Source organism: Polistes fuscatus, unplaced genomic scaffold (genome assembly GCF_010416935.1).
Source record: "Polistes fuscatus isolate 324 unplaced genomic scaffold, CU_Pfus_HIC Scaffold12, whole genome shotgun sequence".
Lineage (NCBI taxonomy): Eukaryota > Metazoa > Arthropoda > Insecta > Hymenoptera > Vespidae > Polistes > Polistes fuscatus.
In genome coordinates, this window is record NW_025113020.1 from 3,787,939 (window position 1) to 3,804,104 (window position 16,166).

General features: G+C 31.9%; 1 protein-coding gene across 1 annotated transcript in view; it reads left to right on the forward strand.

Annotated features, from left to right (window-relative positions):
- Positions 1-16,166, forward strand: part of LOC122513505 — a 339,389-nt gene that overhangs the window by 200,399 nt on the left and 122,824 nt on the right. Inside the window, 2 exon segments of the mRNA XM_043629900.1 lie at positions 5,082-5,229; positions 14,988-15,095. Of these exon segments, the coding sequence (XP_043485835.1) occupies positions 5,082-5,229; positions 14,988-15,095 (256 nt within the window).

Below are 16,166 nucleotides of genomic sequence, written 5' to 3' on the forward strand. Positions count from 1 at the left end.
TAAGTGCTAATGTTTTAGCGATCCAAATTAGTCTACTAATTAGCACGCGTCGAATATATCTTTCTAACGGCAAAGTTCAGACCAACGTTGCCACGATGGGAAGGAGGGAACCGTTTTCAAAGTCTTGGCAAAGATAAAATAAAATATAAGAAAAAAGACAAAAATGTGAAAAATGAAAATTAACGAGATTTCAAAACTCCTAACGATGGAAACTCTCTCTCTCTCTCTCTCTCTTTCTCTCTGTCTCTCTGTCTCTTTCTCTGTCTTCGACGAATCGAAAGTTCCCGAAAATTATACGGCTCTGCCTTTTGTTTCGGTTCTTACATAAATTAGGGATAATCTTCTTAAGTTTTCCCGCGTATACTTTAAACTTCTACTTTCGATCATCGTCGTCATAGAAACCGAGTAGAGCTTTCAACTTTCTATTCGAGGATAATTCGAGTCTTGCGTTCATCCAAGTGTCACTTTATTAACGAACCCTTTTTTTATCATTTTTTTACTTTCCATTTTTAATCGATTTAAATTCCAAATTCACTCAAATGAATTGTCATTAGAATGATAAATCACATTTTTTTTTATTGCATTATTTCAAATATCACATATCACGCGTCTTAAAAACAAAACTATTTTTAATCATTTCTTTCTACTGTTGATCACGTAATTTATTTGTTAACGTTAGGGTGTAGAAGTCAGTTATTTTGCAGATCAACTAGGTGATGTACATATTAACGGTTTTTAAACTTTAACTGTAATACGTTCACTTTAAAAAAAATCAAAATCTTTGAATTAATTCTAATAAAAATGTGTATATAATAAATTAATTAAAATTCTAGTAAATATATATAATAAATAAATGAATTTTAATAAATATATAAATTAATAAATAAATTAATTCTAATATAAATATATATGTGGGATTCGAACGCCTCCAAGCCAAACACTTAAATAGCATTCGTGAAGAGATTGGACAGTGGGCCCTGAATAGCTCAATTGGTTAAATAAAAGAGCAGTCGCCTGAAAAGCAGAAGATCCGGGGTTCGAATCCCGGTCCAGTCGGTCCAACGGCCGAATTTTTTCACGAATCCTACATTATACATATATAATAAAAAAATTATCTCTAATAAATATATATGATAAATAAATTAATTCTATAATAAATTTATATAATAAATAATTACTAAATTAATTGTTTCTAATAAATATATATAATAAATAAATTAATTCTAATAAATATATATATATATATATATATATATATATATATATATATATATATAATATAAATAAATGAATAAATAAAAATAATTTTCTCATATCTATTATTATCTATTTAAAACGTGAAATAAATTCGACAATATTTTAATAAATATAATCAAAATAATAGGAGCAGAGAGAGAGAGAGTAAACACATCGAATAGATTTTTCCCTCAAAAACGAGTAACACGACCCTCGATCTTTGAAATTCTCGCGAATGGCCTTACATTAGGCACCCCCATCCCATCCTTGTCGATGTCTCGAACTTATGGTTAACATCGATAAAGGAAAATAGGGAAGAGGAGTGAGGGAACGATACGAGAACGAACGTAAAGTCGATAATATAAATGACATCTAGATGTTGTCACTGAGTTACTACTCCCCTCAGTCATGACATCAGATATATATTATAATATAAAATACTATTAAGAGTGAAAAAGGGAAGGGTAGTGTGGAAAAGGGACGAGAAGGGAAGAGGGAATGAAATCTTTCCTCGATATCGTCGCGAATGAAATCTTACGAGCCGTTTCGATCAAACAAATACAACAACAACAACAAAAATACATACTTAAGATCAATATTTAAATGATAAATAAAAAAACTATAGCTTTCGAATTACTAACATTATTAATGCTTCAATTTACGATGAATTTTTGAAATTATGGGGTCGTTTGCATTGACGTAATGCAGCATTAGATGAACTTGTATAACTTCGAGTGAAACGTCGTTGTACTTCATTCGAATCGTCAAGACAAAAAAATTATATTTAGTTCAATCAAGATTACCATAAGAACTTCTGTACCTTACTTCTAACCCCATAGAAAATATATTTACTTTATGTATCCCTTCGTGCCATGTAAGGTTTTTTCTTTCTATTTTATAACGAATAACGGAAACATTAAGGTGCTAATATTCGGTGGGATCAGCCTGTATATTAAAAAGATAGTAGAAAGGTATGAGTTATTATTCGAAAGCTTTGGGCACAAGTAAAGCTTCATTATTTACATGGGAAATTAAAATGGGGATTAAATTATTATTAACGGGATTGATCCCGTCATTTTTAGTCAAACGTTCATTGCATTCGTGCAACGACGTGTTAAAGGCTTTTGCCCTATTCTCAATAAATATCGATAAACTCACACATAAATACCCACACACACACACACACACACAAAGATATCCCTGTTGTCATGTAAATATTGGAGTGTCGCGTCAAAATTAGCTTGCGCCGAATCGACGCTAACAGGAAATCTAATTCGCAAAAGGATCGGTCTGTTTCGTTTCCAATTTCGCAACTCGCCGGGTTATATTTTTCCTTTCTTTTTCTTTCTTTTTTCTTTTTTTTTTTTTTTTTTTTTTTTTTAACAAACCCCGAGTACAGGCAAACGCATTTGCCGCCGAAGCCTACGGAAAATATCGCGAACGTAGTGGAGGCAATAATTTAAAACGAATTTTATTGGATATACCGTTGGGAAAGGGTGGGGGAAGAGGTGGTAGAGGGGGGATGGAGGGTGGAGACGAACACAAACGTTTGATCGCGAAAAAGTCATCCGACTAGGAACAATAAGCTGTCGATCGTTTGTACCTATCTCTCTCTCTCTCTTTTATTTTTTTTTTTTTAATTCGAATACAGAATAACACGTCTAAGTATCTCAGAATATGAAACACGAGATAGAAAGAGAGAGAGAGAGAGAGAACCAATCATTTGTTTCGTCAGTTGTTTCACACTACAATTATCGGATTAAAACGTTCCTCGTCACCAGAAATGAACACAATTAACTTTGCGATGAATTTACATTACGTACGCCACAGAGTCTTCTGACGAATTCAGGGAGAAAATTTATTTCTTTGTGCGAAAGCATCGTAACGACATCCAATTAAACGTTATACCGAGCGTAATACAATGAATTCACTCACCGTGATATACATAAATGTGTGTATACGTTTGTACATAATTTTCGCGTGTACGAGGGATTGATTATTTAAAAATACATATATATATGCAAAAATAAAAAAAAAGATAGGAGTAGGATAGGAAAATGAGGTAAAAGTTGGGGAATGAAAACGAGAGAGAGAGAGAAACGTGGATTAATATACCATACATATATCAAAATAAAACACGTTGAAAGAGCAAGTAGGTGATATGCAGCAGTAACTACAACCTATCACCGTGTATGTTAAAAACACACAGATATGTTGCTAACGATCTCGTTAGTTTTGTACGTTGTGTATATCATTTGATCGAAGAAACACGACGACGACGACGACAGTGAACGAATCCGCGTTGTGAACGTGACATAACGCAACGAAATCGTCACCCGGTCGCGTGTTAATTAACACGGGGGAAGGGTGGGGAGAAGGTGGGACATAGGAGGGGAGGGGTTACCTTTTTTTTTCATTCCAAATCTATACGTTGCTTCGATATATACGCACAGATGATTCGTTCGAATGATTTGAAAGACAAAAAATATATTGTTTGTGTGTTTGTGTGTGTGTGAGAGAGAAGGAACGTATTCGGCGATATAAGTCATTAGTTCATAAAAAAATCAGTTTGCGCGACGTTTTATCTAGTAAAAAAAAAAAACCAAAATGAAAAAAGAAAAAAGAACATTGGAAAAATAAGGTACGGTTGACCGGTACACTTGGAAATTCATCGTTTCCGTTTTATCGTCCGGAAAATCGCATTTAATGACATTCTATTCGTAGACGTTTAATTAAAAAAGACTACACCCGAGTACTGGTGGTAAAGGGGGAAGGGGGAGGGGGGCAACGGCGAGGTGTCACGGGAAAAATACTCGCGAAATAAATTACGACTCGATGAGGGATTTCTTTTTGTTTTTTTTTCTTTTCTTTTTTTTAATTATTATTATTACTCTATTATTATTATTATTATTATTATTATTATTATTCACCACGTCTGTCGTTTCGCGTTAAACGCGAATAATAATAAAATCGTGTGAATGTATATATGGATATAAATGAATACGTTTATGAGGAAAAATATTTGACGTATCTTTGAAATCCGTTTTTCTCCTTTATCACCGTTTAACAATTCTCTTCCTATCATTGGACGTGTCGAGAAGCGCGGTCTAATCATGCTCGATGCGGATGATCTATCGGGTGCCTTGGTTCATTGGAAATTATGATACCACCGATACGAATCCCAGCAGTACAACTACTACTACCACCACCACCACCATTCACCACCACCACCACGATTCGCATCCGTCATATCCCCTTTTATCATTCACGTTCGCGATAATGTTGAATCAACGCCCTCGTGAATAAAGATTTATAAATTGAACGGACAATTTGATGGGGAAGAAAAATTGTACAAACTGTCTGACGAAGTAACACAACTCTTGCTTTTGTTCAATTATATTTTGATTTAACTATAATTTAAAATAAATATATTAATAAGAAAATATACGATAAGGGTTTTTATACTTATATATATATGTTACAGTTAATGTTCACACACACAAACACATATATATATATATATATATTTATATTATATTATTATTAATATTATTTAAAAAATTGCAAATTGTTTACAAGAGTAATATAATTACTAACTTGCTCTTGTCAATTATATTTTGATTTCACTATAATAAAAAATAAATACATTAATAAGAAACTAAAATAAGGGTTTTCATACGTATATATATATATAACACTTAATGTTGAGATAATAAATAATATTACTATTAATATTAATATTATTATATAACATATATATATGTTTTATTTTGTTAGTTGTAAAATTTGAGAAAGATCTTATCATCAAGATTAATGTTCATTTCGTTGGTTATTTGTTGTTCCAGGCGATGAAGATGAGCAAAGTGGGCAATCAGACGAATTCGCAGGACCCACAGGCAGTGAATTCCCGGGTGTTTGTCGGCAATCTAAACACGTTTCAGTGCAGTAAGACCGATGTGGAGCGAATGTTTCAACGTTACGGCCGTCTCGCCGGTAGGTTTGCTATTTCTCTCTCTCTCTTCCTGTTAAAATTACATAAATGATAACCGATGTATCTAAGAGTACACGTGTCTCCTCTCTCTCTCTCTCTCTTTTTCTATGCAGGATCTCTTCTCAAACGATTCGTCAAATTTTCAACCGAATTAGAAATAAATTTCTCAAAAAAAATGCTAGATAATTATTTAAATAATTATTTTACAATATATATTTCACATTAGTCCAATTATTGAATAATTTCTTGTCTTCGATCATTTGCCCTACTCGTTAATTTCCGATTACTTTAGCCACAATTAATAAACAAACTGAAATAAGACAAAAATGAAGAAAATATCGAGAAGTCTGACTCGTGTTGTCCACGTTTCGTTCGAACGAATTATCACGAATCTGACTCGTGTTGTCCACGTTTCGTTCGAACGAATTATCACGAGTCTGACTCGTGTTTTCCACGTTTCGTTCGAACGAATTACCACGAGTCTGACTCGTGTTGTCCACGTTTCGTTCGAACGAATTACCACGAGTCTGACTCGTGTGGTCCACGTTTCGTTCGAACGAATTATCACGAGTCTGACTCGTGTGGTCCACATTTCGTTCGAACGAATTATCACGAGTCTGACTCGTGTTGTCCACGTTTCGTTCCAACGAATTATCACGAGTCTCACACGTTGTTCTAATACAACAAAATTAATTAACAAATTTCGTCGTTTTACTCGAGCGTAAGTGTAAAATCTGACGAAATCGTTTACTATCGGTGACATTAAGGGAATAACAATGAGAAAGGGAACACAAAAGTTACAAATGGTTCGAAATTGATAGGATTCGAGTACGGATTCGAGAAGAAAATAGACGAAAAAGAAAAAAAAACGAAGTAAAAGAAGAAGAAGAAGAAGAGTTCCCGGACTATTATCCGTCGTGAAAACAGAGAAAGAGAAAGAGAAAGAGAAAGGGCTAGGAAATTGGGGGGAAAGGGGGAGGGGAGGGGAAGGAAGAAAAGCTTCGGTTACAACTACGTGGAAAATAGAGAATTGGAAATAGGATTTGTTCGGATCCGCTTCGTTGTCGGTAACCCAATTTGTAGGACGATGGAGCTCCTTGACCTTCGATATCCTGATTGATTATCCCTCCAGTTTCAGGACAGCGATTACCGCTGACTCGTTTCACGTACCACCAACCACTATCTATGGCTTTGGTGTACCTTTGGTAAAAGAGTGGTGGTGGTGGTGGTAGTGGTACGGTTTGTGTCGTGGTAAAGGAAGATAAATTAAATCTTCCATCGAGCCTCTAGACGCGATCATAGTAATTATCGATTAGATCAAAATCTAATCGATAAATCTTACATTTATCATTTTCAATCATCCGTTACAAATTCTTACAATCACTGTACTATAATATTTTAATCATAATAATAATATTATACATGGGGGAGGGGGAAAAACTATTAAATCCTTCAAAAACCATCATTAATTTATCAAATCCTAATAGAAATTCTCCAAAGAAACGTGAAAATCTGTTTTGCTTTATTTTTTTGTTTTGTTTTATTGTACGTAGCATAGATACTCACGTTACACGTCAGAAAAAAGTCAAGTACGGTTCCTAGTTTCGATACTTTCGAAAGGCTTTCTTTATCTACTTTTCCTTCTATCTCTCTTCTCTCTTTCTCTCTCTCTGTAGGGGTTCCTTGAAAAGTCAAATCTCAAGAGAATGAAAGAGAAAGATAGAGAAACTGGTAGTGAGTTGCGAGATCAACGGGAAATACTATGACGACGGGAATGGCTGGGAGTTGCCGATAAACAGCTTACTTTCGCGAGCTTTCTCAATAAACTACGGAGAAGGGTAGACAATGTGGTGGGATGAGAAGAGGGGGAGGGGTTGGGGGGGGGCTCAGGGGGAGGGACCCAAAGAGAAAGAGAAAGACAGAAATGGATAGAGAAGAAAGGGGGGTAGGTGGGCTTTTGTATATATGTGTGTGTGTGTGTGTGTGTGTTTTGCTCGCACAATGCGGCTGTGGGCAACTTCATCCGAGCTTGAGTTAAGAGAATTAGAACGGTTCCGATCGAAGCAACATCCTGGAACAGGATACGGCGGATCCTTACTTTCCTACCGATACCGGTCAGCCTGGGATCGTTTCGGGATCGTGTTCTAGGATCATGTTATGCTATCCTCCCTTGACACGCCTCTTCTACTCGTCCAACGGATTGCGGGATTCTAAAGCTTCGACCAATCGGGAGTAGTAAAAAGATTCCTAGGATCAGGCTCGCTGAATTTATCCTTAGATCTCAAATATCTTATCTATCGAACGACCCTCAAATCTCTCCGTCATCCCCCTCCACCCTCTCCACCTCCTCCCCCCCTCCTCCTCCTACCTACCTACTGCGCATTATATTTTCATTCGAACGATTGATCGATACACGTGGTGTGTACATGTGTGTATAGTTTTGTGTGTGTGTGTGTGTGTGTATGTGTGTGTAAATAACACTGCTGGGATATAACGCTGGATTTGCGGCTATTTTTTTTTTTGTTCCGATTTATTTCCCTTTCTTCTGGTACTTTTTGTTTCTTTCCTTTCTTCTTTTTTTTGTTTCTTTTATTTTGCTTTTGGTTTTATTTCGAATTTAGGATTTTTTTTTTATTATTTCGCACTTCTTCGTTTACCCGTATTAACTTTTTTTTTATATGTATATAGCATTGTTTATAATTAAAAGTATCGTTTTGCGATAAATGTTCTTAAATGCTATAACATTTGAAAACAATTATCGTATTTTTGATAAATTAAATAATTTTCTTCTTTAGCTTCATAGGAATACGCGTACGAATATAATTTTGACAAATCGGTGATATATGAAACGTATCTTACATTTCTCTTATTTTAATAATTTAGACAATTTATTTTAAAAGTCACGTAAGTCTATTTTGCAGTCCGTAAATATACGGGTTGTTTTTAATAAAATTAACCTAAAATAAATGTACATCAATCGAATTACATATCGATAAATTAATATTTAAAACATTGCCAAATTTAACTATAAGTGTTAATAAATATTTTACAATCGATCGCTCACCTATATGCAAACCTTTAAAATTACTTTTTTTTCTAAGCAAGAGAAAATGAAGCGAAGTTCACCGCCAATTTCTAAATTAAACTTATCAATTATTTCTGAGAAAACTTGATTTCATTCGAATATTACTAAATCGTTGAGAAAATCCGTTTGGAAGAAAATAATCCGACGAACGATATATCTCGCTTTCCAATTAGCGTCGATTTGTTAGAGAAATTATTAGAAAAAATTTATATTAGAATCGATTTTATACTCTTTCTTCTTCTCCCCCCTTTCTCCCCCCTGCCCACCACTATCACCAACGTTGGTATTTAACGAGGAACGCTTGAAATAGTATTAAAATAGTATGCACTCGTAGTCTGTTCTTCCAGGCCAACGGTGAATTACGTTTCGTGATGCGAATAGATAACGTGGGACACACGATAGAATTTTATGTAGGATGTCCAGTAACATTCATGGAGATCCAGTGACGGAAGGGAACAAAAAAAAAGAACGTACGGAGAGTGAGAGAGATAGGGTGGGACAGGGGGAGGAGGGAGGAGGGAGGAGGGAGGGGAGGGGGAAAGGGTGGAACGAGAACATCCATATAACTTACCTAACGATCATGGCGTCCATCGAATTTTTTATATTCGTTCCACATTTTTTCTCTCTCTGTCTCTGTCTCTCTCTGTGTCTCTTTTTCTATTCGCCTGTTTTACATTTGTGTCTTTCCATTGTATTTTGTATTTTTGATAACCGTTTACGCGTACATGATTTTTATTCATCTCGAATCTCCCTTTTTCAATCGATTTCGTTTGCTCGAAGAATTTTTTCCTATCATTGTTTTTGTTTCGTTTCGTTTTTTTTTATATCGATGCAAGATTATCCAATAAATTTGAAATAACCTGTAGACTTTTCCAAGAAATAATATATCTACAATAGAGAATATATATATTTATCTTTTTTTTCGATGAAAAGGTAAGAATCGGGTTCTTTCGAACGATGTGACTTCAATATCTAATCTACATAGGTATATACACATATACAAGATACATACAAGCTGTTTGTATATACAAACACGAGTATATACTCGTCTGTATATACCTATAAGTATTTTTGTAACCCCGTGTGTGTTATATATATATATCTTTCTCTCTTTCTATCCATCTTGCTGTCTGTCTACCTTTCGTTTCACACCGTAGGTATAGTAAACTATATTTAAATTTCCATGCAAGCGAAAGGATATACTCGTGTTAGAAAACGTTGGCGACGTATACTATTTTTCGATTTATCGTCCAACATTTTTATCGATACTCGACAACAGACAAGTTTATTTTCGAATAATCAAAACCGTTTATAACTTTCTTCAATAAAAACGTTCATAATTTTCTTCATACTTCGTAATAATGTTAAAAAAAACGCGTATCGTAGACAGATTATTAATCTATAATGTCAGCCATTTTTAATTTTGGTAACCTCATTTGATAACCTAACCTCACTTTTCTTTTTATTCTTTCCGCGAAACGTATTTTCTAACAATTAACTTCCATTAAATGTTATTACGAGCAACGAAAAGAAAGAATTATTAAAACGTACTTAATTAATCGTAGATTAATTAAAGATATATTCTCGTATCGAGAATCTATATACAGATTAATGAATAATAATAACAATTAACTTCCATTTGTAGATGTTATTAGGATCAACAACAATAAACTATTAAAATGTGCTTAATTGATCTACGATTAATTAAAGATATATTTTCGTATCGATTCTATATATATTTATATTTATATTTATAACAATCTATATATATATATATAGATTAATGAATAATTACAACAGTCAATCTCTATTTCAATATATATTATTACGATCAACAAGAAACAGAAATATTAAAACGTACTTAATTGATCTACGATTAATTAAAAATATATTTATACCGATATATAGATTAATAAATAATAACAAATGTATATTATTTAATTTACAATCGAAATAGAAAATGTTGAAATCAATTCGTTCAACCTAACCTATATTTCTTTGTTACAAAGAAGATAGAAGTACCATATATATAAAGAGAGAGAGAGAGAGGGAGAGAGAATGTATGTATGTGTGTATTCGTTTTAACGGAGAGAACCAACTGTAATCTGTGTACTCGTAATAAGTTTTGCGTGGTTAGCAGCTGACCATGCATGGAATTCATTATGCCGAAACAAATATGTAAATCTCCATATATTCCTAGCGCGGTTACACATACGTACATTATTCGTCGTGTACGAAGAGAGAAACAGAGAGAGAGAGAGAGAGAAAACGGTGCACGTAACATGGAAGATGCAAATATGTTTCGTCCAAAAGCAGTTGCAGGGTCGGCCGTAGGGCGCCCATTGGGCGACACTGGGGCGACCGTTGGGCGACCGTGGTACTAACGTTTAAAAAACTTATCTGCATGCACCGTTCTATTCTAGCAAACATAACGTTAATAACATAACCTTTATATTTTTATGGTTAACTTACTTCTACCGGAAAACCCTTTCTGAAATCGTCGACACGCTTGTTTTACGATTGCAAAGATCGTTTCGTTGTTTTATTATTTTTATTTTTATCTATTTATTTATCTATCTATCTATCTATCTATCTCTCTATCTCTCTCTCTTTCATCTTTCTTGATTTTGTTTTTTTTTAGGTTAGGGAAAAATGGCTCGAAAGAAATATCTTTGTTTCCGCATTTGGTAATATTTTTTTCTACGAGTAATTTTACGACGTATTCTTTCTCTCTTTTTTTTTTTAATAATTCGATTATACAAATCACGTTCGTTATTAAAAAAAATATTGGTTTCCGATAGTTTTTTTATTTTTTTTTATTTTTTTTATATTTAAATATAAAAGTGACGTACGATGATTTTGATTAGTTTCGACCAAAAATGTTATTTTACTTTACTTTTTTCTTCTTCTTCCATTTTTTTTTTGAAAACGTAGTAGTATTTATATGCCTTTATCCGCATAAACATTTAAAAATCTTTTAATCATCGAATGGAAATAGAGAAAGAGTACGTTTCTTTATTTTTTACTTTTTTCTTTTTTATTATTAAATTTCCAATCGTTCACGTTACGAAATGCTTTCTCGTATGAAACATTTCTACGTCGACTTTTCATTTTTAACGTTACGTTTGGGACGTTATTAATTATTGGGTTTTTCATAGTTTCCCTGCGGATGATATCATTCGCGAAAATTTTAATTAATTTCTTATAACAAAAGTTCTCTCTCTCTCTCTCTCTTCTTTTTTTTATTTTTCGAATCTAATGAAAGATCTTCTTTTCTATCGTCCGCATAAACACATTTGTAATCTTTTCGATCAAATAAGAAGATATCAATTAATATTATTCGTTATATTTATTATTCTAATAGCACATTTTATTCTTTCTTTTTATTTTTAATTTTTTATTTATTATTAATTATTTTTTCATTTATTATTATTTATTTTTAATTTATTTATTACTATTATTTTTACTTTATTTATACCATTATTTTATACTATTTTTTATTTATACCATTTTTTTTATTTTATACTATTATTTTTAATTTAGTTATTATATATTTTATTTATTACTATTATTATTAATTATTTTTTTATTTATATTATTTATTTTAATTTATTTATTACTATTATTTTTACTTTTATTTATACCATTATTTTATACTATTTTTATTTTATACCATTTTTTTATTTAGACTATTATTTTTAATTTATTTATTATATTATTTTATTTATTACTATTCATTATTAATTATTTTTTATCAAAATTCACGCGAATATTTGACGAGTACCCGCCCCCTCCTCCCCTTACATAAAAGAAAAATGATAAAATAATTAAAACACGAATAGTTGAATTATCCAAACCATCGTTCAGTCAACCCCCTTCTCCCCCCTCCTACATAATATACAGTTTGATATAATTATTCCTTTTATTTTTCATTTTTCCGATAAATTTCGATAAAAAAAATTTCGTCACCATTTATCATTAATTATTTTTTATCAAAATTCACGCGAATATTTGACGAGTACCCGCCCCCTCCCCTTACATAAAAGAAAAATGATAAAATAATTAAAACACGAATAGTTGAATTGTCCAAACCTTCGTGCAGTCAACCCCCTCAGTCCCCCCACTCTCTATGCAGTATACAGTTTGATATAATATGATTAAAAATTCCTCGATGTCTCTTCTTTAAGGATGATTTGTCGGTACAATCGGAAACAAAGTTAATGACATTTTCATCAATCCATATCTCTTAATATCTGTTGAAATAGATGATTTAAACCAACTATTTTTTTTTTTATAATTGAAATTTTGATATAAAGTTTCTAAAAGAATGAAATTTAGTGATCATTTGAATAATATTAACATAAAAATCTCAATTTAAGTGAAATTGTAAAATAACTTTTGTTTGTGACTGTACCGTGAATTTAACTTTAAAAAAATAAAACTTTAATTTTTTTTGTCACTGATCATCGACACAAATTTTTCCAAAAAAAGTAAAAAATTAGGAGACAAATACATACATTCATAAATTTTCTATTTAATTGAATTTTATTCAATTAAATAAAATAAATCTTGTTTATTCAGGAAAGCGTGACAACACCGCACTATTTTAATAGTTGGCAGTAATGATATTATTATTATTATTATTATTATTATCCAATTTTAGAATTAAATATCATGCGTATGCGCATTGCGCACTAACATGACTCTTTATTTACCTCATTGACGCAATTGAAGGTTATGTGTGTTGTGTTAATAATTTTACTTGCGTTCAAATTTTCGCGCTAACATATCTTATAGCAAACTTGTAATTTACTATAGTCGTACTTGATTTTATTTCTCGTATGATGTTTGCGACGTTGCCACGTTTTCCTCGTAATTCATACTGCTTATTCAATAATATTGTAAATATCACCAATTTTGATTATTTTTCTCAATAAACAATATCGAAACTACCAATTATTAATCGCTTATATGTTTCTTGTATTTAATCTATTGATTTGAAATTTTTGGAATTTTTCACATCACAATTTAATTATTTTTTTTTATTTGAATAGATCTGGTAGCATGTTTTCCATTTAACTACGTGTTAATTTGTTGCAACTAAAATGTTATAACTTTTAAACGGGCTTGTAAAAAAAATCCCAATTTTTTTGAGAAGTTTCAGTAGATTTGCCAAAATAATATTATATTTATTTTTCAATCGATTTTCATCATTTTCAATATACCGACAAATCATCCTTAAGCGTAAATTTAATTCAATTCTCGAATCGAAATTTGTTGATCGTAGGAACCATCGTCCATGCTTCCGTCCATCCGTCCATTCGTTCGTTCGTAACAAAACAGCAAACCGTACCCACTTTTCTTCCCCCCACCTGACGTACGCTATGTTAACAACAACGAGAAAGAAAGAGAGAGAGAGAGATAAAAGAAAGAAAAAGAGATAGATAGATGGAACATATTTTTTTTTCGTTGATTCATCTCGTACTCGAGAGATTGAAATGCAGTCGGCGAGGCGCAATTATACGGTAGGCAGAGGTAATTAGAATAATTCCCTTTGTATCTATTTACCAGAGACCCTTCAATAATGCCGTTGCTGCTTGGTAGAACTCACCGAAAACTCTCTCCCACTGACTACTTTTTTTTCCTTATAAACGCAATTACACGAGAATACGTTTCACCGCATTCTTTTCCTCGTTTTTCTTTTTTTTTGTTTTGTTTTTTGTTTCGTTTCTTCCTTCTTTTATTTCCTTTTCTTTTCTTTTTTTTTTGTTTCGTTCTTTCTCGTTTTTCTTTTGTTTCTTCTTCTTCTTTTTCTTCTTTTTTCCTCTCGTCTTTTTTTTTGTTTTTCATCTTTTTTTTTCTCCCATCGTTAAAAAAAATTTCATATTAATTAGAACGGACTTTAGGAAAATGAAGGACACGAGATTGTACGTGTCCTTTGATGCTATTCTCTCGTTTTATAACTGTACAAACTATTTTTATGTATATACAAAAGAAAAAATAAATGAATAAATTAAAAAAGGGGATTACGAGACGATGAAACGTTACCGTCGAAAATAATAGTAATTAATATATGCGATCCATGAAAAAAGCATCTTTCAGGCTAGAGAATAAGATATGTAAATAATTAATTATGATAATTAAGATTATTTTCCAAGAGAGAAAGAGAGAAAAGAGAAAGAAAGAAAGTAAGCAAGCAAGGAAAGTATACAAAAAAAAAAAGAAAGGGAAGTAGAAAAAAAAAAAAAAACAAAAAAAAGGGACGGAAAATCTTGAGACAATTGTTTCGATTCTTCCCGGAGAACTCGAGGAATATAAATCCGTGGAACATTCTTTAGGGAATTTTCTGTTTACTCATTTCCTACAGTTATTGCACGAAATAACTCGGATTTTGTCGGATACTCAGGTAATCATTTCAATTCTCTTTCTTTCCTGTCTCTTTCATTCGAATGAAAATCCCTTTGTGATACGTCTCTCTCTCTCTCTCACTCACACACAGACGCACATTCACTCTCTCTTTCTATTTCTATCTTTTTCGACGTACCTTCTTTGCGAACAAGAATGAAAAGAAAAAGCAAAGAGAGAGAGAGAAAGAGAGAGAGAAAACCGGCCGCGTTTGGAAATAATCCGAAAACGTCGTAATTATTTTTGTTGTTTGTTGTTGTTGTTTCGCAGGGATTTCCATGCACAAAGGATACGCCTTCGTGCAATTCACGAATCCCTTTGACGCACGCAGCGCCTGTCTAGGCGAAGATGGCCGTACCATTCTCAGCCAGATACTCGGTAAGTTATTGTATTATTCTACGAATGATAATTTAGCGGTATTACGTGCTAATTTCAACCTCCTTCTACCTCCTACTCTTACTCCTACTCCTACTCCTCTTTCCCCCTTTTCTACCCCCACTCCACTACTCCTCGTCCAATACCACTTCCACTTCCCTTCCACTTTTCGCGTCTTTCGCCGTTTGATACTCAAATGACGACGCTCGTTTATCTTTCCACGCTCGTATTTCTAACGAAATGAGTTATCAAGCCGCCGCGCGTTTATATATATTTTAAACGAGAACCATTTCAAATGGATATTTTCAAAGAGATACTACATTTCATTAAATATCATAATAAATGTCCAACAAACGATCTATTTATCACCATTGTATTATTATTATTATTATTATTATTATTATTATTATTATTTTCTGATGGTTAATATATTAATGTTAATAAAATATAACATAGAATTTGTGTAATATTAACAAACATTTATTTTTGTATAAAGTAAAATATAAGATAATGTAATATATATAATTCGTGTATATATATACGAAATTTATATTTATCATGTCGTCTAAAACGGGATAATATAATTTATTTTTTTTTTTATAATTAATTAATATAATTTTAATATTTATAATTAATAATAATTAATATAAATATAATTAATATAAAAAATTAATATAAAAATAATTAATATAAATAAATAATATAATTAATATAATTAATTAATATAATTTTTATAATTTTCCAATCGAAATTGTACAACAATGCGATTTCTATTCTATTCTTGCTTGTCCAGCTGATTTGTTATACTGATCGAGTACCGTCTACTTTAAATTTTGAAAATACGATTATTAATCAATCTTAAATAAACTCTAACAATAAAGAAAATATCAAAATTTATAAGTAATGACAATTTTAAAGCTCGTTCGTTAAATTAGAATATTCTAGAATTTTTCTTAATTGTGAATTATTTTACAATAATATGTGCATATAGGTTAACAATTTTTCCAACATGGAGTCTTCTCGTTATTTCGTATAGGTTATGTTGAGATGATGAAAGCAAGAATTAGTAAAATA